Source organism: Artemia sp. Qi Xiang Cuo, chromosome 20 (assembly GCF_049724085.1).
Source record: "Artemia sp. Qi Xiang Cuo chromosome 20, ASM4972408v1, whole genome shotgun sequence".
Lineage (NCBI taxonomy): Eukaryota > Metazoa > Arthropoda > Branchiopoda > Anostraca > Artemiidae > Artemia > Artemia sp. Qi Xiang Cuo.
Window position 1 is genome coordinate 26985511 of NC_142813.1, and position 25124 is coordinate 27010634.

The window sequence follows — 25124 nt, forward strand, 5'->3', positions numbered from 1 at the left end:
AAAAAGAAGAAAAATTTAGTAATGAAATATTTAAAAAGAAAAGCTTTTAAAGTAAAATTTTGGAAAATTTTGAGTTTGGAGGGAGGGGGATTTCAAAAACATCCCCCCCCCCTATTCTATTTAAGCTGATAAAGAGAGCTCAGTTTAAAAACACGATGGGTAAATGACATTTTACCCACAGTAAATGTAAATGTGGTTATATTTAAGCTTATAAAGAAAGCTCATTTTAAAAAACACGATGGGTAAATGATAATTTTTTTTTGAATGAAAAGTACTGTTTCAAGACATTTACAATCGTAATTAAAGGAGAGGGTAGGAGGGATTTTATTTAAATGGAAAAAAATAGCATACTTTGCGTTTTCTATCGAATATATTCATTATATTTTAAGATTTTGTATTGTTGGAGGGGAGGGGAGGTTAAGTCCCCCTGAAATTTGAATTTACTATTAAAACAATTTTTTTTTTTATTTTTTTTTTATGCAAAGCTTTTAAAACTTATATACCTAAATTACGAACTACTTAAAATCACAGAAAAAGGAAGAAAAAGTCTCCTGGACATAGCCTAAACTAAAAATTATTGAGTATATAAATGGTCCGTCCTCTAGCCTATATCTCACCCTATACAATTAAGTTTTTTTTTTAGCATTTTCAAAAGAGATATCTATTCTACCCCTCTTTTTTGAATATTTACTAAAATTGAAATACATGGACTTTTTCATATTTCAAAGAAAGAAGCTTTTTGAAATAGCTAAGAGCACTGTTGAAAAAAAAGCGTAAGAATATAAATTCTTCCTTAACTTAATGGCGAGACAAAAAAAAAAGATTTCTTTTTATTATAATAATGACAAAATTTTACTCACCAGAAATCGCTTAGAATATTCCATATCCGTGTAAATGATTGCAAAAATATTGATACTGGTAGAATGAATGAACTATTCAAACTGTAGAAAATTCTAATCTGAAACCTGAATATATACAAAAAATAATTGATATATATTGGCAGCTAAACAGGACGCACTGGTTTTCTATAGCACAGGAAGGAACGTAAAGGCCCCAAATCCATAGGTACATGCTCTGGAAAGGTGCCATGGAACGTAAAGGCCCAGAAACTTATAGTTGACCCAGAAACTTGTCTGCTTGGCCCAGAAACATGTCTGGTTGGCCTGGAAACTTGTCTGGTAGGTTTTGTATAATTCCATATTCAATTGACATCAATAGCAATAATCAGTCTAGTAATCTGCCATGGAAAGGTGCCATGGAACTTAAAGTGGGACAAATAACACAGGATGGAACATAGAGTAAGCAAAGTATAACCTAGATTACTACTCTTGATATATATTTATCCAAAAGTTAGGAACACTTCTGTGAAAATGTTGAGTCACTGAAGTTGCTTTGTGAAGGGCGAAAGGAAAACGTTTATATTTACCTTACATCTGAATAGATAGCCACTCAAATCTTTCGACATTAAATAATGGCCTACAGTCGAAAAATACAAGGTTTGTCAATGTCCAAGAGCTCAATGTTTTATTTTTATTATATTTAATAATTTTTTTGTGAAAATTCTTTGTTGTATATATATATATATATATATATATATATATATATATATATATATATATATATATATATATATATATATATATATATATATATATATTGGGGAAATAGATGTATACAGGAACGATGTTAAGAACCTTTTTCTCCTAAAAATCATACACCGCCTATCCTCCAAAGTGTTAAATAACTTTGTTTTAAATTTATTTGTATAGATCCAGGTATTCAAATGACCTGTATTTTAGTGCGCTATCTTCAAGACTATCTGAGGTCACTGTTTTTCTAATATGTGAGCTGAGCACGCACCAGCATTGGCATTCTTTTGTTACATTTGATCCCTGTTTTAGAAAATGTTAATTTTTTTTAATTTTTTTCTGTTAAATTCTATAAATTTTTTTGTATTCCTTTTTGGGCTATTCGTGACAAATTCGTCAGCTGCGCAATTCCCTTGCACAAGTCCCTTTTTTATTAAGTCAGAAGCTATTTTAAACTAAACTTCAACCTGGACAAGAAACATAAATAACAATCAAATTTTGATTTTAGACACTCTTCGAGAAGATAAACCACCTGTTAAAAGACTAAGCCTCTATGTCATAAAAATATAAATTAGAAACAAAAGAAATAAGCAACTTGTTGCGTAATAGTTGAGCACGAACTTCCTGCGAATAAAATCGAATAAAACGAAGTCTCTGTTTTTTTTTTTTTCTTACTGTACGTTGAAAAGGCTGCGGAGTCTCAATATTTAATATTTTCAGAAGGAAAAAATTTCGAATAGTTTTCAAAATTGCATAGGGATCTATTGTTTATTTATTTTGTAATTCATAATTCATAATTTTCATAATTTTGGGAAAAGTGCGCTAAGACACCCAAGAATTTGGATATCTGAGTCTGCAAAGAATAGACGTGTGTGTGGAGATGAGATATACGGGCCAGTTGATTTATATAACCAAGTTAAAATATTCATGCCTCCCCCCCCCCTCCCCGTTCTCATCCTCAGAATCCCAAAATGAAGTTGGTTAGAAACTAGTGAGAAATTACAAAATAAAAACCTTAAGGAAATTGATCAGAAAATGTTCCAAGGAGGGGGGGGGGGATTCAACAAAAATTTTACACTAAAATTTCCAAATTTTGGTTCATTTAATATATTTCTTACAAAATGTTCCAGGGGAATATTTTAGACAATTTCGGGTCGAAGACTCCTTCCGCTGCTGCTGTGTAAATGTATTTCGTACTAATCAAACGGTCTGTGGTAATAAATGGTAAATAAAGAATAACCCTTGCCAATAGAAACTGGAACTCTAAAAAGCCTAATTTTCATAATGGAATACATATGAAAAGAATCTGACTTTTATGCTGAAAATTAAATTATAAGACGAATTTTTGAACCCAAAGAATATTTCTAAAATAAAAAAAAAAACAGAAATTATCCAATATAATAGGTGGGCTGCTGCAAGCTCGACCCTCCGCTGTTTGGGCTAAAGTTTGACTAGTAATTTACTGAAAGCATTTTGTAAATCAATATGCATAACTAACTGGTATTTATCAGCGTTTTATTTACCAATTGTCATTTTCGTCATTTTCATTTGTCAAAACAACAGGTAAATTTTATTATTTAAGGCAAATGAGAATAACTAAACTCTTTCATTCTTGAAGCCTTATAATTTTTTTTTTTCTTTTTTTATCACATTGCTCTTGTGTGAGAGCGTTTATTCTTGAAGCACTGTGTTGAAAATTTACTTTATCATAAAGAATGAAAAGCTGAGAGGATCGCAGCCCCCTAGTATATAGGGTAATTTCTGCTCGTTTTAAGTTTTCATCATTTGATTTATTATTTTTATTTATTGTTTCTCTTTCTTAAGAATGTTGTATGTTCAAACTAAATGAGAAGCCCCATCCCAACCATCCCTGGTTTTTATACTCAAGTTTAACCTTTGCCTAACAACGTTTTAAAAATGAAAATTGCTCATGAAAAGGTTATTAAGACTTTTAAGGCTTTTTGAAGAGGGGGGGGGAGTCTGAAATGCTAAAATGATTCTTAAAGTCATGATATCTGTAGCTTTAGGGGGGGATTGCCTTTCCCCGGGGGGGGGGCTCCTCCCCTGCCTCGTGCAGGTAAACATAGGATTGTGATATTCTTTACAAAAAAAGTCTCTGAGCCAGTGCAACAAACAAAACATTAGAAATAATAAGTAACTGAACTTCTTCTCAAGATAAGTAGATTTACATAAAAAGTAGCTTACAATACCTGAAAATTCAACTTACTCTATACATACCCTTAGGAACCTCCCCTGCCGTCTAATACCATCATTTAAATGTAATCCATTCCCTCATACTAAAAATATTCCTGTGAAAATAGGGAGATTCTGCAGGCTAAGTCCGATAATAATCCTCCGAATGAGGGAAGGCTAGTGGGTTAATCCCCTCTCCATATTGGTTGGAAGGACCTCTCATAAAATTTTGAAAATTTGGCCCTAATAATACTCATTAAGGGCTTGGGCACCACTTCTCCCCATGAAAAGACCACTGACAGAATTGATGCTCGATAGCAATTTGGCCGTAGCTGGGTCATAATTTCTGTGGTGCAGTACAAAATAAAATAAATCAGCTCTTATCTGTGGCATTATCTGAAACTGATCCATTATGCGTATATATTTTCAATAATTCTTAACCGATTGTCTTTTCAGGAATTGTCCCTAGATAGCATTTTGGCCCTATTTGTGCCAAAAATGTTGGTTTTGAGTGCCAAATGGTAAAAATTGGGACTTTTTGGCAAGATCCCTTCATCACTTAATTAGGACATAGGAAAAAACTTGTAAATTTTGCTTTCAATGAGGCGTCATCTAATATTCAATGTCCAATATTCGATATGATCAAGACTGGAAAACAAAACAAACAATTAAACACACATCTATTACCAAATTCCTAACTGTCTGAGACGCGTGTTGAAACTTACAAGAAGTTTAGTACTATTTAACCTAACAGATTCAAAGCCCTCAGAGCCCTTCTTAGTTAACCTCCCAGCCACATGATGACGTGTCCGTTCCTAGACACATATGCCGGCAATGTGGATTGAACGGCTATTACAGATCGATTACATAGTAATGCTGACGGTTATACAGTGTTTAAGAGTGGTACGCCTACTATTAGAGGGGAATGTCATCGAATGTTTTTGGGAGGAAGGGAGGGGGTGAAGCCTAAAAAGTTACCCCCAAACTTTTCATACTTCTGTAAGAAATCTTTATATTAATAGGGTGGGGTAAGAAATTTACCCCATAACCTCCCCTCGTTGGGAGAAATATGTTACAACTAAATATACAATATGGATGTTGAAAGGATGGCAGCTCTTTTCTTATCGCAGAATTATTTAAAGTGCCAAAAAAGATTGCGTTTATATGCTTACCTGTAGAGGTGGGAGGGGTCAAGGCATGACCAAGAGCACTTTTTTCCAAAGTCCCCCTCCCCTCACCTGTTTTGTTTTAAATTGAAAGGTGGTAACCTCAGACACCCATCATATCCAGGATAGCTAAAACTTGGATAATAGGGTTTGATGTTTAAATTTTCCCAAATACAAGGGGCTAACATCCCCTGAATACCCTCATTCTTTTATTATCGATATCAGTCGCACTCAATACAGGACAGATTATAACTTTAGCCGAAAGAGTGGTCGGAAAAAAAGTCCAGCATTAAGCCTTATTAATTGTTGTAAAAACTATTTTTTTAGAGTTTCGGTTACTATTAGTCTGAGTCGCTCCATGCTTGCAGTTCGTAACCACGAAATGTTTAACCAAAATATCGGACATGGCTTTAAAAATGTGTTGCCAAAGTGATTATCGCCTATTTTGTTCGTAATCGTTTCTTACTTACAGTCTGTTACCACCAACTGTTCGATCAAAATCCCAAACACGACTTTAAAAATGTCTTGCCAAAGTGGTCATCATCTATTTTTGTTCGTAATCGCTTCTTATGCCGTTTTTATCGCTCAGAATATTTTTTAATTCGAGGGGCTACAAAATTAGACAGTCGATTTCTTCTAATCATAAAAGCGGGAAAATTAGCCAGGATTCCTAGAAACTCAAAAACGCGAAGACGTCTGAGTTGTCTCTGGATAGAGTAACTTTTATGTCTTATCACTGACGTAATCTTTGTTTTTGGAAGTCCTACTTAGAAGACGCGGTCTTTTTTCGGATCTTACGTGTACGAGATCTTCGAGGAAAGACAAGAGTTGCCACCTGGTCTTTATTTATGTCAAAATAAGTTTTTTTTATTTGTAATTTTATTGTTTAGATGAATCAAAACTGAAATTAAAAAAAAAGATCAAATCACGTTTTAAGAGAGTGTAATAGGAAATATGCACACAGGAGTTAAATTGAAACTTCAAACCAAATAATTTTGCGTCACAGATAATAACTTTAAATGGTAGTATTTATGCTTACTTGGAGACGCACTCCTGAAATTCAAAATTAACACATAGTTGATAATTAAATTTACTTTTGACCTTGAAATCGTCAAAATCCTTTTTTTTTTTTTTTTTTGAATTTGGAGTTGACCGTAAAAGGGAGAAAAATGCAGTGACGTCAATTCACGAAAGTTTAAAGGGGGAGGCAAAATGCATTTTTTATTATTCAGGGATAAATTTGTCGTTTTTTGAATTTTTTCAATGAATATACCAAAAAAGCATTCTTCTATGAACCCCCTCCCCCCCCCCCAAAAAAAAAAGTCCAAGGAAGGGGAAAAAATCTAGGGTGCCTCCCCCCCTTCCCTAATTGATGCCCCTTAGAAACATCTTCCGTTGAAGAGTCTATTCAGTCCTTGGCTTTTGCTGTTTATCAGTGCAACACCCAGTATTAAGTGAATGAAATTGTTTGTTTTGTTTTTTTTTTTTTTCAAAAAAAAAAACAATGTGTCAAAGATCGCAAAAATGATCACCGTGGTGATAGGAATAGATATATATATATATATATATATATATATATATATATATATATATATATATATATATATATATATATATATATATATATATATATATATATATATATATATATATATATCTTTATAGTTAGCCCACCATTCAAGCTTACTCATCTGGTTTTGTGGTTTATACTTTGGATCCCTCATAAATCGTGCTTTTTGCTTTTAATTCTGTGGAAATTCTTTATTTACTTTGCGAAAATAAACTGTAGATTTGTCTATACTCTTTTAACAGAAATTGTTCTGTTTTTCATCAATGTCTGTAAAAGTTTTTACTATTGATGCTTTGTTGACATTCAAAAGATTTTTTATGTCAATTTTCGTTTATTTTCTTAGCTTTTCCATTCGTCATCACTTATCGGCGGGGATATTCCAGACTGGGCTATCTGCATCAGTTAGTTTATTTCCTACGTCATTTCCTGATCTGTAAACATTTGAGATTTCCTGGTTCGACTTCCTTGGATTCGGTAAAAAAAAAGTGGCAGGTCCTCTTTTCTTGGAAAAAAATTGAGATTAGCAACACTATTTCCTATGTGTTTGTTTTTCTTAGAATTTATTGTCTCTGAAAACTGTCAGTTCCAACCTAATTAGTATGCTTTGATTCCCTGCTTTTCTTAACATTTTGATTCCTATAGAATTATATAAGCGCTACGGTTTTAGACTGAACAAAAAAGGAAGCTCTAACTTTGCTGTTGTTTCTATAAAAGGTTTATATAATATATTAGAAAACATTCTACTAATATATCCTAACGTAGCCTGTTTTCGCTCTCTTCAGATTTTAGGTCTAAACTTGTGATCGACATGAATATTTCCCGTTTTTTAGAGTTTTTTTTAGTTCATAGTTTTTGGATTCTTATAGCGTATTTGCATTCTCATGGTTCCAAAAGTGTTTTGTTTAATTTTTCCTATTTCTCTATTGATTAGGTTAGCTTATTTTGCAGTGCACACAAAAAAGTATTTCCTTGCTTCTCTCACAATGGTCGTGAAAGCTGCAAGACGGCAGCTTTAGCTGTCAACTCTTTCGCGCATGTTATCATGACGTCATATTCTTGTTTTGTTTCTTGAAAAACCTTTTTTGCACATTGCACTCTCTTGTTTTCAGAAATGTTCTACAAAAAGTTTGTGCTTTGAGCTTGAACAGTTAACTTTAAATTATTGAAGGACAGGTGGCAAGACAGATACTATTTTATATAAATTCATTAAAAAAAAGGAATGTTTCAAAGAAAAGTAAATTCTGATTTTAAAACCTAAAACGAGCAGAAACAAAGACATTATATGTAGAAGTTAAAACGAACAGAAATATCAATGAATAATCAAGTCAAACTTGACACGAACAGAAATTACCACAAATGAAAAGTAAGACTACATTTAAAGCCTTTAAAGGGCAGAGTTTCATTTTTTGTTTTACTGAAAACGGTCTGTGTTCAAACTATGTCTTCTTCAGTGTTATCACAACATCAACAACAGGAACAGCTACCGCCCCCTCAAGCCCTACAAAAGACTAGTGTCACTTTCGCTTTACTGGAAACGATGTTTATTTTGAGCAGTGTTTTTATCTTTCAAAAACAAACAATAAAAAAAGAGTCATTACCTGTATACTAATTGAGGTTACAGGAAGGAAAATAATATTTCAGCGAACAAATACAACTGAGACTGTCAATTTAATTTTCCCATTTTAAAAGGACACTTTTTTGTAAAATTTTTTATATTCTATTTTATTCATAAGCATACAAATTGACGTCTAAATAAATCCTTTTGAACATTGGTAGTTTTTTTTAAACGATCTGTTTAGCTTGTGCTTATGCAAGCAATATTTTGAATTGGCCAATCAATATATGGTTCACCAATTGATTTTCTCTGCGTTTGAATGGAATGTATTTGAAAGGAAAAAAGTATTGATAAAAATTTACTGTGTATCAGACTATTGAAAGGAATTTCTAGAAGAAAAAAAATCTAGAAGTTTGAGCAATTTTTTATTCTTATAGTATTATAATGATAAAACTGTTTGAAATATATTTTGTTTTCACTAAGTACAAATGACGCTTTAGTCTTTTGAGGGTTAAAGAGGGGGGCAACCATACTCTTATTGTGGTAATTTATGTTCATTTTAAGTTTTATTTCATAATTCATTCTGATTTCTGATCATTTCGGGTTTCACTTCCTCATCCTTATAATATCTGTTATTTTTAGTTGCCGTTATTATTCATCAAAACCTGGTCGAGTAGCTAGGGCTAGTGTATCACATTTCCGTACTCTATTCGACCTCTGTGAAGGAACAGCTACGTTCTCGTCTATTGAGCTCAAATAACATTTGGTTGGTATTAGCAGATAGGACTGTTGTTGGGCCTTTACAGAGTTAGAGTCCAAGCCGATAGACGGTGCGGCTTGTGTAGCTTCACAACTTTTATTCATGGTTAATAGTTGCAACATCACTTCATAGGATATTAACATCCAAGGTCTAATTTTTTCTTGCTTTTACTAGATACGTGATTCCAATTTATGTACTACTTTTCTCGTATAGAATAAGAAAAAAAGGACTAAGCATCTTCTAAACAACACTGAAACTTCCCTCCCCCCCCCCCCTTTTTCTGTCTCTACTTCTTGAATTTGCTCTGCATTGCTGTTTTAGTTGACCTTACTCAACATTCCCTCTTTACTCTTTATTAGCTCATTGTCAGTGTCATATCTTAAATTTTTCAGCCTGTTCGATGCATTATAACTCACAAGGATGGAAGCAGTGAAGAAATCCATCTGAATCAAACAATGAATGAGCAGCAAATCGAATGGTTCAAGGCTGGTAGCGCTCTTAACAGGATGAAAGAGCTTCAAGCTCAAAAATAATTATAGGTAGTTACTTATATGTAGCTAATTTTTGTACCTTCGTTTTCCTCGGTATTATTGAAGGAATTGTGAATTAAAACAATTGTGTTAAAATAAGTCCCTTAAATTATACGTTAGTGTTTACTTGTCTTTGCTCTTCATATACATTTTATAGACATTATTTTAGGACAGCGACAATCAGAAGAATTTAGGTCTTCTATATATGGTAATTGAGGGCAATGTCCATACTCTACACTCCATACTGTTCTTTATAATGACCATGAGAAATCACAAAGTTTGCGTTGTTTTCATACCTTTGGTTAGTAAGCTAAGCTTGGCTAATTTTAGCACTTCCACATCAAATTTGGCGCTCGAAGCCAAAAGGTATAGTAGAATTGAGGTAAATTCAGAAAGAAACAAAGTGTTCCAGTTGAGATGACACATTGACACAAATAATAGATGAACTATTATAAATAGAAGCCAGCATAGCAGACAGCGTGGATATTCCCGTCTTTTGCTTGTCTTTAAATATCAATATATTCCTATCTCAAATGTCTCCAGCGGGACTAATGACTTTGCGGTCCAAAAATTCTAGGTTAAACGTTAATATCCATAATTTGAATTGATATAAATGGAAAACAATACTTGTAACTGTTTCTCAATTCCACCAGTTGATCCAGAAGGGCTAAGAGCTTTGAATAGCTGGTAAAACAGGAAATGGCATTGTGCATTTTGACAAAAAGAAATTAGATCACGTTCCCTGCAAAAAATCAAGTTTCGAGCAGCTTTAGTTTAAAGAAGGAACTACATTGCATGGACAACTGTGACAGTGTTCCAACCAAAAAGATATGAAAAACGAAACGTGGGCCAATTTTAAAGGTGTCGTCAATCGATAAAGCAGGGTTGAATTTTTTTAGTCAGAAATTTATTTTATAGACCTCTGTGCAAATTCTAAATTTGTAACTAAAATCGACATTGGTCTTCAAAAAGAAGTAGGAATTGAGGAAAAGGGCGCCATTAAATTCCTAAACTAGCAGAAATTAAGCTACATTTAGTCAATCTTGGAACACTTAGAAAGTGCTATGAGTGAAAAAATAAACCTAAACAGATCAAGAAGGAACTGTTTAAGCCTAAAATGAACAGAAACTACTATGAATGAATAAATGTAAACTAAAACGAATAGAAATTAAGATGAATACTAAATTCAAACTTAAAATGAATGGAGATTGCAACAAATAAAAGTGTGGTTATTGCCCCCATAAATCTACTAAAGCCTAGGATGTAATTTCAGCTTTGCTAAAAACGATATTTATTTTGGATCCTTTTTATTTACCAAAATATGAAGAATATAAAACTTCTTCGTACAGGAAAGAAAAATAACAACAAATTCTTAGAATAAATGTGCTTGTAACTATTAGTTTATTTTGCTGTTTTAAAGGACGCTTTTTCGTCACAGTTTTTCCCATTTGCTCATTTTCCCTTCCAAAGTGTAGAAAATTACGGCTACAAATTTTAATGTGTCAGCTGGTAATTTCTGAAGCAATGTCTTTAGTTTGTTGATGCAATGTGAAAGGAAAGGAAATGAAAAAAAGAAAATATTGGTGAAAATCCGTTGCTTATAAGACTGTACAAACTAAATATGTTGTTCAAAGTATATAAAGAAAAAGAATTCCCCGAAGATTGAGCAGACTTAATTTTTAATTATCATAATGACAAAAGAAAGCGTTCAAGTTTTTTTTTTTTTTTAGTATAGCGTAAATGACACTATAGCCATTGACAAGGCTGGCTCAGAGGGAGGCCCACACTTTTTTTATATATATATATTCACTTTTGTAGATATATTCATGAATGGTAGGTATGCTTTCAATTAATCGTAATGGTAAAGTTCATTGCGAAATCAAATTTAGGGGAATTTCAAAAGATTGCTTGAAAACCTTTGAAAATGGTGTTGGGTCGAAATGACCTCTGCACCATTGGAATAGCCGTTGTCGAAAACCCCGTACCGGACAGTTACAGCGCCCCACCTTGAACAACAAGGGAAACCACTTTTTTGCATTAGTAGCACTGATGTTTCCTCTTTCTTTTCTTTTTTTTTTACTGCTAGTGGGGTACTGGAACATTAGAAAAAGCTATTTAATGGCTCGTCTTAAACGAAATTGTTATATCTACTTGTTTTTTTATCAGTAACAAAACATGATATTAAAAACCAAATACAATTTTTGACAAAAACTGCATCTTCATACAGAAGATTAGATATTTGGTTATACATATTAGATGTACATACATATTGGATATTTGAGTGACTCTGCTGCCGGACTCCCTGCTGTTCATTCTTTATTAGATTCAGCTAAGAAAAGGCTTGATATTTTTATATTCTTCTAAGGGACACGACTAAGCCTTTGGGAGGTGACGGAGCCAAATGGGAAGGTAAAATTCTCGAAGCCTTAAATTATACGGATGATTTTAGTGTCCTGTATGCAAATGCAAGAAAAATGAATGAATTTTTGGAGGCTTTAAGTGGTATAGACTAGGAATAAATGGATAGCTTCACTTACCTGGGTAGTAAAATTTGTGAATATGGTGGATGCATGAATAAAAGGTAGAATAGCCTAGACACAGGCTGATTTTCCACAGTTGAAAAAAGCTATGAAGACTAGGAAAACGTTTCTGAGAACTAAGATACGAATACTGGTAGCCATGGTAATGACAGTGGTCATTGTGCTTCTGAAACGTTGGTGCTTCGAAAGGTTGAGAAAGATTTACTAAATATTTTTTAGAGGAATTGTCTAAAGATAGTCTTAGGTACTATTTCGACTGACCATACATCAAGCAGTAAGCTGTAAAAAAAATGTGGTCCGACAATACCTTCTAGGGCTATAATGAAAGAAAGGTTAAGATGGATTGGCTGCGGTTTACGGATGAAGGATGACAAACTATCAAAAAATGTGTTTTTTGGACTGCATCTAGTGCCAAGCAAAAAGTAGGCTGTCCTCGAATAGGGGGAGAAAGATGTAAAGGAAACTGTAACTTCATGGGAAAGGGTAAGGGGTGAAGCTTTGAATAGATTTGAGGCGGAGCGTGTGCAGCTGTGTTGGCTTCTGTCGGCTAAAAAGAGAAGAATATGAATGGGATTTTAAGGAAACAGTAAATTTAATGAAAATATTCTTACAAAAATACGCTTCATTTAATAACCAAAGACACACATTGGGATATATTACTTTACGCTTATTGAACGGACATAATTAGAGACATCCTATTGTAAATCTTTTTGCACATTTGACATTGGTCCTGGAAAGGTTTTCCTTCTGCATTCATTGGCTCTAATCCACTCTCTAATTCGTTCCTTCTTGGCTGTGTGGTCCACCGTAGTTTCAATTCCAAACTGTGTCAATGTTCGTAACAGTTTATTTTTTTCTTCTAAACAACTATGAACACTCATGATGGAAAAGTTTACTGACATACCGTCTGGCGTCAGATTAGCGCTAGCATCATAAACACCGAGACTTGAGTACGAGGTTCTGTGTTTAGTAAGCCATTTATCTTCGTAATACTTATGGAACTCCTTGATGGTTGTGCGTCGCGTATCATCTGGTTCAAAAACTTTCCGGAAGAATCTTTGTAGTCTGGATGAAAAATCCTTGAAAGGTATTGGTATTTTATTGGTCTTTCGTTGTTGCCAATCTAAGAACGATGAATACCTACGGTCATTGGATTGGTCTGCTTTCTGCCATGGCAGCGATCCTGTTAAACACACAAAAATCAGTATCCCAAATTGCCAGATATCGTGGGAGGTATGGACAAAGTATCCTATATTAAACGGCAGTGTTGCAACTTCCGGTGGGCAGTATGTTAATAGTTCATTTTTACGTGCAACTTGGGCTCCAACTTTTTTCATACTGCCAAAATCACACAGCTTTACAAGTGTAAAGTCAGTACGGAAAACGAGAATGTTGTCCATTTTTACATCTCTGTGAGCCATATCCTTGCTGTGGACGAAGTCCAGTGCGGAAGCAATTTGACATAGAACACGCTTTGAGTTTATTTCGCCTGAAAAATAACCATATTTAAAATTTTAAAGATTTCCTCCATACTACGAGGATACATTTATTTGGAAAGCTTGGCTAAACATACTAACATATGTTACGTAATAACTGCAAGTACTAGGCGCATTATAACTTATGCTAGTTTTGTCTCTATCGTTTCCGCTATTATTATCTGAAGGTCTCATTGGCTCACTGACATTTTGGGTCTCGTCAAAGTATAATTGATGCTGTATTTATTTATATTCTCTTAAAATTGTAAAAGACAAAAATATCGAAGTTATAAAGCTTTTTGGTGATAATTGGTGTCAAACTAAAAGCAGTTTATAGTAATGAAACGTAATATGAAAAACTCAAAAATTACACCAGCTTAAATAATTGGTCTTAAATGTACTCTTATCCTCAGTAACTCCAGTATATTTAAGTGCATACATAGAGTACATAGTACACGTTAATGAGCCGCTAGGAAATGTTCCAGTGGGAACTCATTAGGAATATGGGCAAAATCTTAGACTACATACAAAAAAACAATTTTCAGTATTTATGATTTTTCATATTATATAGATTTGAAGTTACCTTTGTGAGCTTTGAAATCTGTTTTCGTACATCTCTTTAGTTAAAAAAAAAACAGAAATAGAGAAAAGATACAGACATGTCAAAGATTCTGCTGCAAGAATTAAAGTCGCTTCCTTCTTATAAAATAAATCCTAATGTCTCTTGAGTTTGGTTGCAAACTATCAGAAAACTTGCAAGTATCAATTTGCACGTCCTTTTTTGAAAGTAAACTTCTCCTTATTCTTGTACTTGATAAAGGGACATTATACTCATTTAAAGGAGTTTTGGAAGCGATGGTAATGACAAGGGTCAGGTATGGTTCTGAAACGTTAGAAAGGCTGAGGAAAATTAGCTAAACGGTTTCCAGGGATTTTGTCAAAGGATAGTCTCGGGTACTCATTCGACTAACTGTATATAAAACAACATGCTATGCAAAAAGTGTGTTTTAGCCTCCCTTTATAGAACTGTAACAAAAGAAAGGCTAGACCACGTTTTACGGATGAATTGCGACAGGTTGCCAAAAATTTTGCTTTTTGGCCATCCATCTGGCCATTTTGGTCAAACGAACAGTAGGTCGTCCCTGAATGCAGTGTCACCAGGAACAGTTAAAATAAATCGAGACTTACTGGCAGGGGTCAAAGAGTGAAGCTTTGAAAAGCTTAGAAGAGGAGCGCGCGCAGCTGTAATGGCCTCTGGCAACTTGATGGTACAGTAAGTTTTTAGCAATAGTAGTAAATAAATGAATATCCATGTTTTGCGTACCTCTTTATCAATTCTGTCTTACTCATTCCATGGAGATGAAATTTTCTTGCTTTGACTTAAAATAATCATCTAGTTTGCTAATCTTAACGGAAGTTTTGTATTAACCTTTTCCACTGAAAGCTAATTTATTTCTGGATTCTTTTTATTCATATTTATTGCTACTATTGTAGTTATACTACACTAGGTCTTACTGACCCACTGAAGGCATTTAGGTGTTTGTGGGAAACTACTAGTAGTGAAACTTGTTCTCTGAACCATTCTTGAAGCTGTTGGTCAATGATTCCTTACAAATTGTCAATAGTGGCTCATTAAAGTGTATTGGAACCACTGGGGAGTAAAAGCATATAAAGAACCTAGAGCAAGGATTCAGAGGAAATTTTTGCCCAAAAGCCTAATAACTTCTTTATTTTTTATTTACCAAATGTATAAGAGATATATAGACAAATAGGAAATCGAAGACGTTTTTAGTCTGACAAGACCTAAATACATTCATTTAGCTTTTATAAGCGTAACCCTGGTTTGAAATCATACCATATCCATCAAAAATCATAACCGAACTAGTCTGATTCAGTGGCACTAATTAAGTGGAAAGATTTTCCCCCCTCCCGTTGTATTTTGAAAATACCTTTTTGCGGTATTTTGATCGAAAAATGCACTTGTTTGGAATTCCCATTGGGGAAAAAAAATAGTCTTTGTAGATTTTGAAAAATACAACCCCCTCCTTCCCCCAACATTTTCGTTAATTGGTGTCCCAGACCTGGTTGGCGAAATAGATAAATAATAATTGAAATGAAGACAGCATAAGAACAAAGCTGCTGAAACCCGACATAAATTCTGAATAGCACTTATAAATAAGTTCGATTTAACTGACGTTAATGATTTCTGAGACCACAGTGACTAATTGTGATAAAGTGAAAAACGTAGAATAACGAAGAAAAATAGACCGTGAAGCAAGAAGAAAAATGAAATTAATTTCGACCGAAATTTATTAAGTTCAAATAAAAAAAAAGTGAAGAAGAAGGTCTTCTGGACAATGTAAAAGACAAACTTAAAAAAAACGTAAATTATAAAGGAAGACGCCCTCTCTGAAGTAGGTCTCTTTTGACCGTAACTTGAAGAAGGGGTTCCCCCCTTTTTATTTTTGAATGAAATTTGATTTTTCATGTTTTTTGAATATGTATATTTCAGGTTAACTAAATTGCAGGCAAATAGGTTAGAAAATTTCCATATACTTAATTCTTAAACTGGGTAAGTGTGAATCAGAGGAGATAAAATGCAATCCTGGCAATATTGAGTTTGGAATGGTACAATTGGACCACAGGATGCTATTCCAGTTATGAGCGATATATCAAATTATGACTGGGGTGAAAGTTCCCCAAATACAATTTTGGGCTTGCAAAACCAAGAAATATAAATATTACATTATTGTTGCTAGTTCTGAGGGCGAAACCTGTGTTAAAGGTTGCATATACATAGCCAAAATGTAAATACGAGGAGAACTAAAAAAAGAAAATAGCACAGATTTTTGTTATACGTTTTTCTGCTTTTCAGCGCCGATTTGACAAAGCAGCGTTAATCTTTCTCACCATCATCACTATTTTGATGAAAATGTCTTTATAATTCTCCAATCTACAGTCTGAGTTTTCTGTCTTTTTTTTCTTCGAAGAAAAAGAAGTGAAGTTAGGCTAAGTTGGATACGATGATCAATGTCCATGATGACCGTTTTTGAAAATTCTTGCTACATCAGTGCCGTTTATTTTTAATGTTGTTTTTGGCAGAAAATGAGAAAATCCTGTGCTGATTTTACCCCGTGTTTGATGCACTGAGGCACAACGCTTGTTGCACTAGACGAGAACAACCCGTGTTCGAACCCGCTGAGCCGTGAACAACCCGTCTTCGAACACGGGTTTTCTCGTCTAGTGTATCAAGCGTTTTCACAAAGCGGGTTCTCGAGGAAAACACGGGGTTTAAACTTCGAACCCGCTGAAACTAGCCGAAACTAGACGAAAAACTAGAAATTTGAAACTAGACGAGAACAACCCGTGTTCGAACCCGCTGAGCCTGAAAACGCAGCTTTTGTTCTGGCCTTGGGAAGGTGTAGTTGTTTTGATCCCAACTCATGTTAATTTCAGCTCGTTTTGAGTTTGACTCGGTTATTTATTGTAATTTCTGTTCGTTTTGGGTTTCATTTATTTATCGATGCTGATTTGGGGTAGTTTCACGCTTGGTAGATTATTTGATTTTATTTTTACTCTTTGTTTGTTTAATGGAGTTCTTTACTTTTATTTGAAATACCTATTTTGTGGAAAAAGTTTTTTTAATTAATTTCTGTTCGTTTTATTTGGACAAAGTCATTTCAGGGAAAAAGAAAGTAATACTTTAAATCTTTTCGTTTTTTTAAGACTTTATAGTTTGGCCTGCTATTTGTATGCTGGAGAGAAATTTTGAGCAATTTTTAACAACATACACCCTTTTAAAAATCTGGACACAACTGACCTGAAATGGAAAACTTGATACCATTCGCAAAAAAACTGTTTACTTTCTTTGATAGCTGGGATACACTAGGCTTTTCGATTTCCAATTGAATGAGCCCTTTTTGGAACGCCAATGCTTTCTATAAACACCTTATATGCCCCCAGGGCATAAATTACAATCCTTACCCTAAAGGCTGTTAGGGTGTCCTCCTCTAAGACCTAATTTCCAGAACTTTCAACTACGTTAAACAATATGACTATCTCAAAATTTTGATTGGATGTGTTTTGGGAAACGGTGGGCGTGATAGGGGCGTTAGTCGCTCTCCAATCACTTTCAACCATTAAAATGGCACTAGCCCTTTCAATTTCCAATCAAATGAGCCCCTTTGAAGATTCTACGACAACACTTTCAATAAAAACATTATATGCCCCAGGGCATAACTTACAACCCTTGCCTGATGGCTGGGGGCGGTGTCATTCTCAATGACCTAATTTCAGTGACTTCCTACTTCGTTGAATAAAATGGCTATCTAAAAATTTTGATTGGATGTGTTTGGAGGTATGGTGGGCGTTAGAGGGGGGTTAGTTACCCTCCAATCACTTTCGACTATTAAAAAGGGCACTAGCCCTCTCAATTTCCAATTAAAATGAGCCCCTTTTGAAGTTTTGCGACAACTCTATCTATGAAAATCTTATATGCCCCCAGGGAATAACTTACCACCTTCGCCCTGGGGGCTCTGGGGGTTTGTCATCCTTAAATACATAGTTTCCAGAACTTTCAACTACGTTGAACAAAATGGCTATCTCTAAACTTTGATTGAATGTTTCTAGGGAAATGTTGGGCGTGAGAGTGGGGGTTAACTACTCTCCGCTCACTGTCGACTATTAAAAAGGGCAATTTAAATTTTCAATCAAATGAGCCTTTTTTGAAATTTCTACAACAACTTTCTATATAAACCTTATATACCCCCAGGGCATAACTTACAACCCTTGCACTGAGGGCTTTGAGGGGGTTATCATCCTAAAAGATCTGATTTCCAGAACTTTCAACTAAGTTGAACAAAATGGATATCTCAAAATTTTGATTGGATGTGTTTGGGGAAATAGTGGGCGTAAGAGGGGTGTTAGTTGCCCTCTAATCTCTTTCAACTATTAAAAAAGGCACTAGCCCTTTCAATTTCCAATCGAACGAGCCCTTTTCAAGTTTCTACGACAACACTCATTAAGAACCTTATATGCCCCCAGGGTAAAACTTACAACCCTTGCCCTGAGGGCTCGGGGGGGGTCATTCTCAAAGACCTAATTTCCATAAATTTATACTATGTTGAACAAAGTGGCTATCTGAAAATTTTGATTGGATGTGTTTGGAGGAATGGTGGGCATGAGAGAGGGGTTGGTTACCTTCTAATCACTTTCGAATATTAAAAAGGGCCCTAGCCCACTCAATTTCCAATTGAATGAGCGCCTTTTGAAGATTTACGACAACTCTATCTATAAAAACGTTATATGCCCCCAGGACATAACTTATAACCTTTGCCGTGGGGGCTCTGGGGGCTTTGTCATCCTTAAATACATAATTTACAGAACTTTAGAGTGCGTTGAACAAGATGGCTATCTCGTAACTTTGATTGAATGTTTTCGGGGTGATCATGGGCGTGAGAGGGGGGTTAATTACTTTCCACTCATTGTCACCTATTAAAACGAACAATTTGAATTTCCAAACAAATGAGCCCTTTTGAAACTTCTACAAAAACTTTCTATATACACTTTGAATGTCCCCAAGGCATAACTTACAACCCTTGCACTGATGGCTCTGATGGGCTTATAATCCTAAAAGGCCTAATTTCCAGAACCTTCAAATACGTTTAACAAAATAGATATCTCAAAATTTTGATTGGATGTGTTTGGGAAATGGTGGGCGTCCAATCACTTTCAACTATAAAAAAGGCAGAAACCCTTGCAATTTCCAATTGAATGAGCCTTTTTGAAGTTTCTACGACAGCGCTTCCAATAAAAACCCTATATGCCCCCAGGGCACAACTTACAACCCTTGCCCTGTGGGTTGTGGGGGGGGGGATTGTCATCCTTAAAGACCTAATTTCCAAAACTTTCGTCTACGTTGAATAAAATGCCTATCTAAAAATTTTGATTGGATGTGTTTGGGGAAAAGGTGGGTGTGAGAGGGGGGTTAGTTGCCCTCAAATCACTTTCGACTATTAAAAGGGCCCTAGCCCTTTGAATGTCCAATCGAATGAGCCCTTTTTCAAGTTTCTACGACATCGATAAAAACCTTATATGCCCTCAGGGCATAATTTATAACCTTGCCCTGAAGACTATGGGGGGAGTGTCCTCTCAAAGGTATAATTTCCTGAACTTTGAACTGCTTGGAACAAAATGGCTATCTCAAAATTTTTACTAGATGTTTTGGGGGAAATGGTGGGTCTGGAAGGGGTGTTAGTTGCCTTCCAATCACTTTCGACTATTAAAAAGGGCACTAGCCGTTTCAATTTCCAATCGAATGAGCCCCTTTTTGAAGTTTCTACGACAATGCGTTCTATAAAAACCTTATATGCCCCAGGGCATAACTTACAATCCTTACCCTGAGGGCTGTGGGGGGGTTGTCCACACAACCCCCCACAGGAAATTAGGTCCTCAAAGACCTAATTTGCAGAACTTAAAACTACGTTGAATAAAATGGCTATCTCAAAATTTTGATTGGATGTGTTCGGGGAAAAGGTGGGCGTGAGAAGGGAGTTAGTTGCCCTCCAATCACTTTCGACTATTAAAAAGGGCACTAGCCCTTTGAATTTCCAGTCGAATGAGCCCCATTTGAAGTTTCTACGACAAAGCCTTCTATAAAAACCTTATTTGCCCCCAGGGCATAACTTACAACATTGCCCTGAGGGCTGTGGGGGAGTGTCCTCCTCAAAAACATATTTTCTATCTGGAAATCAACTACACTGAACAAAATGGCTCTCCCAAAATTTTGATTGGAGGTATTTCAGGAAATGTTGGGCGTGGAAGGGGTGTTAGTCACCTTCCAATCACTTTCGACTATTAAAAGGACACGAGCCACTCCAATTTCCAATTGAATTAGCCCTTTTCGAAGTTTCTACGACAACTTCTTCGATACGAAGTGCCCTGCTCTAAAGGAAAAAAAAATAATAAATAATACAGTGTGCCAACATCTCTCTTATATGCCCCCAGGGCATAACTTAAAACTTTAGCCCTGAGGGTTTTGGGGGAGTGTCTTCCTTAAAAACATATTTTCTATCTTAAAATCAACTACGCTGAACAAGATGGCTATCTCAAAATTTTGATTGGATGTGTTTCGGGGAATGATGGGCGTGGGAGAGCATGTTGCCCTCCAATCATTTTCGACTATTAAAAAGGGCACTAGCCACTCCAATTTCCAATCGAATAAGCCCTTTTTGAAGTTTCTAAGACTACTCCTTCGATGCGGAGTGCCCTGGTATGGAAAAAATAATAATAATAATACATTTTGCCAACATCGTTCTTTACTTAGGCAGCGCGGTTGCGCTGCCTATGGTGGATACTGTCTGCTGGCAGATTGTTTACCAGCAAATACAGAAATAAAACAATTAGGTGATTAGAAAAACAGATGAAGAGATTCTTGTTCTTGTTGACTATGTGTGCATAACGAGACAATCACACAAGCTTCCTTGCTGAAACCAACATGCTTTTCATTTGAAGGAGAGCTGTTTTTAATGGGGAGTTATTTAGGCTTGACCCAACACATCTGTTTCATCTTTCTCAGAAAAATTGTCAATCCTTTCCCATATTTTCGTAGATAGAGAACTGAAGCTTTTGAGATCAGAGAACTGATCTCATTTCTTAAAACCTGTTGAATTCAAGTATGTAATTTTAAGTAGAATTGCATCTTTTTTGGATGTATCTACTACCTTTTTATAAATTGTCCAAATTTTCGTATGGTAATACGAAATGGTTCTTGGTTTTGGTTTCTTGGTTTAGCTAATTTTAATGGTACGGAGAGTAAGCAAACATATGTGATACAAGGCACCTTGACTTTCAGATTGATTATAAATTAAATTGGAAAAAAATAGTTAAGTTGTGTTGGGGAAAGTTGCACGGGGTTTGGGGCTGCTTCGTAGATTTAAGCAAGTTTTTGCTGTTTCAGTTTTCAAAGTTGTATGTATTCCCTTGTTCTGCCTTACATTGTTTATGGTTGCTCTGCTGGGACTAGTGATTTCGTTGTTAATTTAAGCGGATAAAGATTGTGGAGAATAAAGCGTTGCGCTTCTTTGGTGATTTTGTTAAATGTGACCATACAATGGATTGTTATTGCCGTTTTAATATATTAAATGGTGGACAGTTGAGAGATCCCCTGACAGTTCTGCTTGGACTGTTTTTTTTTGTGAATACAGTCTTTAATTAAAACGATTTTTTATTTATAAAAAAAAACGGTTAAATAAAATCAACTGTTCAGAAAGAAGAAGTAATGCTCACAGCCGCTTAATGACTGGTGTTTCAACATTAAAAATAGGTCACTTTTCCCTGAAGGACAGGGTTGCACTTAATTATGTTTCCAAGCCATATATTTTTTTTCATATGACCTTTTGATCACAGAACATGCTACTACTGAGGTGTTTTCGTGGAGCAGGCAATAACGTGATTGTAGAATAAGTATTTTCTCCTCGCATGCGCTTAAAAATTTATGTCTCAATTAAAAAGGGTATAACAAAGTTTTATGCTATTAAATACGTAATTATTCTACCATTTTTACTTACCCAAGCCATTTTCTCCTATGTTTGATGTTAAGTCACCGAGAGGTGCATACTCTTGAGCAAAAATGTAATGCGTTTGTGTCTCAAAAGCAACATCATATGTATCAATCACATTGGGGTGTGGGCTAAAGAAATAACTATAATGTAATTCTCGGAAGAAATCTTTCCTGGAAGTCGTTTCCTTTTGCAAGGCCTTGAGAACAATTTCCTGGCGAGTTTTCTTATGTTCTGAGAGATATACTTTGGCAAACCACCCGGCTCCAATTGTTTGTATGACATCATATTCATCCTCAAGTTCAACCTAGAAATCAGATGGCTTATTAATCTGGAACAATCGAAGCGTTAAATAGTTCTATATTGGAAATAAAAATTAGAGGCTTTGGGATATTATGTTTGCGTGTCTTTCGGAACAAGTTGAGAACTATTTGTCATAGAAGAAATTAGCCTTTAACATTAGAAAAACCTTACCCACCAGTTACGATAAATTTGGACAGGTTTTTTGAACTTTCGTATTGGAAAAGTAAGATGGTAAAGTGCTTGAATAGCAGCAAGATGAAGCATAAGATAAATAGTTTAATTTATTGACAATCTATTGAAGGAAGAAGTTAGAACATTTTCAAATAGTTCGTGGTAACGAATTGTAAGTAAGGAGCGACTCAACTCAGTAGCAATCGAAACTTTAAAAAACGGAACTTTGATGTAAATAGACAGCTTATTATTGATTCCAAATATATAAGATTCATCAAGTTTAGTGTTACCCATCAAAAGCTACGAGCCTGAGAAAATGTGCCTGATTTTGTAAAAAGAGGTAAACACCCTCTAAAATTCAAGGAGTCTTAAAGAAAACACACCATCAGATGTAACGTACCAGAGAACCCTACTGTGGAAGTTTCAAGCTCCTATATACACAAATGTAGAATTTTGCTATTTTTGCCATAAGACAGATGACGGATGCGTGTTTATTTATTTTTTTCCCCAGGGGTCATCATATTAAAGTAATAGTCTGGAGAAGATCGAGAGATGGTGCATTCGAACAGGAATTAAAAGTTTTAGTGCCCTTTTTAAGTGAACAAGAAGATTGGACGGTAACTGGCCCCCCTCCCACGCCCATTTTTTCCCAAAGTTATCTGATCAAAATTTTGAGATAGCCGTTTTATTCAGTATAGTCGAATAGATCAAATAACTATGCTTTTAGGGGTAAAATGACCCCCGACATTCCGTGGGGAGAGACCTGTAAGTTATGAAATTTGTACATTGCTTACGGATAGTATTTGTTATTGGGAAGTGTACAGACATTTTTCAGGGGGTGGAGAGTCTGTGTTTGGGCTGGATTTCCATAGGGAGAATATTCCATGGGGAGAGAACGGAGGGAGTGAATTTTCCAGGGTAAATATGACACTGGGGGGATTTCACAGAATTCCTATACGAAATTCTTTTTAATTGTCTTACATTCTCTTTGCCAACTCAATTTTGCATGTGGAGAGGTTCCGGGGAAAATATCTGGGGGCTATTTTTCCCGTGTTTTGATTTCCGGGGACAACGTTTCGGAGTGATCGAGAAACCAATTAGAGATTAAAATCCTTTTCAAATGAATGTAAACTTACGAGAATTTTTCAGGCCAAATCGTCCGCAAGAAATTTTACGGGGAGGGGGGATTTTCAGAGAGGATGGAACTGTGTGGCCAGAATTTGAAGAAGGTGCACTTTACATTGGATGAAATTTCCACGGACAGTTGCCCATGAAGGAGGGGGCATATTTCATGGAGGGTTGGCCAGATTTACATGTATTATTTGAAAAATAATCAGAATCATAGGCAGCGCAATAGCGCTGCCTAAGTAAAGAACGATTATGGCACAATGTATTATTTTTTTTTCCTTCAGACCAGGGCACTTCGTATCGAATAGTTTTCGCAGAAACTTCGAAAAGGGCTCATTCGATTTGAAATTGGAGTGGCATGTGCCCTTTTTAATAGTCGAAAGTGATTGGAAGGCAACTAACACCCAATCCAGGCCTACCATTTCCCCAAACACATCCAATCCAAATTTTGAGATAGCCATTTTGTTCAGTGTAGTTGATATCCAAATAGAAAGTATGTTTCTGAGGAGGACACTCCCCCATAGCCCTCAGGGCAAGGCTTTTAAGTTATGCCCTGGGGGCATATAAGAACGATGTTGACACAATGTATTATTTATTATTTTTTTTTCCCTTTAGACCAGGGCACTTCGTATCGAAGAAGTTGTCGTAGAAACTTCGAAAAGGGCTCATTCAATTGAAAATCGGAGTGGCTTGTGCCCTTTTTAATGGTTAAAGTGATTGGAAGGCAACTAAAACCCCTTCCACGCCCACCATTTCCCGAAACACATCCAATCAAAATTTGGAGATGGCCATTTTGTTCAGCGCAGTTGATTTTCAGATAGAAATTATGTTTTTGAGGAGGACACTCCCCCCACAGCCCTCAGGGCAAGGGTTGTAAGTTATACCCTGGGGGTATATAAGGTTTTTATAGAAAGTGTTGTCGTAGAAACTTCAAAAAAGGCTCATTCGATTGCAATTCAAAGGGCTAGTGCCCTTTTTAAGAGTCGAAAGTGATTGGAAAGCAACTAACCCTCCTCTCATGCCCACCTTTTCCCCAAACACATCCAATCAAAATTTTTAATATACTCTTTGTTCATTGTAGTTGAAAAGTTTGGAAGTTATGTCTTCGAGGACGACAACCCCCACAGCTTTCAAGACAAGGGTTGAAAGCTATGCCCTTGGGGCGAATGAGGTTCTTATAGAAAGCGTTGCCGTAGAAACTTCAAAATGGGGTCATTTGATTGGAAATTGAAAGGGCTAGTGCCTTTTTTAATATTCGAAAGTGATTGGAAGGCAACTAACACCCCTTCCACGCCCACCATTTCCCCTAACACATCCAATCAAAATTTTGAGATAGCAATTTAGTTCAAACTGCCTTTTTCAATATCCGGGTTGCAGCGATAGCTAGCAACCTAGGAAAAGACGATCACGTCCAACGTTAAAAACATAATAACCCATAACTCCTAAAAATAGAGTCAGATCAAAACAAAAAGTACACCGTTAGAACCGCCTTGTCCGAAACCCTATATTAAAGAACGATAGCCCATAGTAACTGAAGTACTAAAAGGAATCATTGTACAGATAGTGATGAAACACACACTTATATA

At 35.5% G+C, this 25124-nt stretch overlaps 2 protein-coding genes across 2 annotated transcripts in view; one reads left to right on the forward strand and one right to left on the reverse strand.

The window, feature by feature from the left end:
* The window catches only part of LOC148940051 (aconitate hydratase, mitochondrial-like), a 127465-nt gene extending 117976 nt beyond the window's left edge, over window positions 1–9489 (forward strand). The window contains exon 16 of the mRNA XM_089106516.1: window positions 9226–9489. Within this exon, the coding sequence (XP_088962642.1) occupies window positions 9226–9366 (141 nt within the window). The 3' untranslated portion in view covers window positions 9367–9489. The remainder of the gene's footprint in view (window positions 1–9225) is intronic.
* Window positions 9490–12482: 2993 nt separating this feature from the next.
* The window catches only part of LOC148940052 (serine/threonine-protein kinase meng-po-like), a 34842-nt gene continuing 22200 nt past the window's right edge, over window positions 12483–25124 (reverse strand). The window contains exons 2-3 of the mRNA XM_089105911.1: window positions 21946–22243; window positions 12483–13392 (exon numbers count right to left, since the gene is read on the reverse strand). Coding sequence (XP_088962037.1) covers window positions 12599–13392; window positions 21946–22243 — 1092 coding nt within the window. The 3' untranslated portion in view covers window positions 12483–12598. The remainder of the gene's footprint in view (window positions 13393–21945; window positions 22244–25124) is intronic.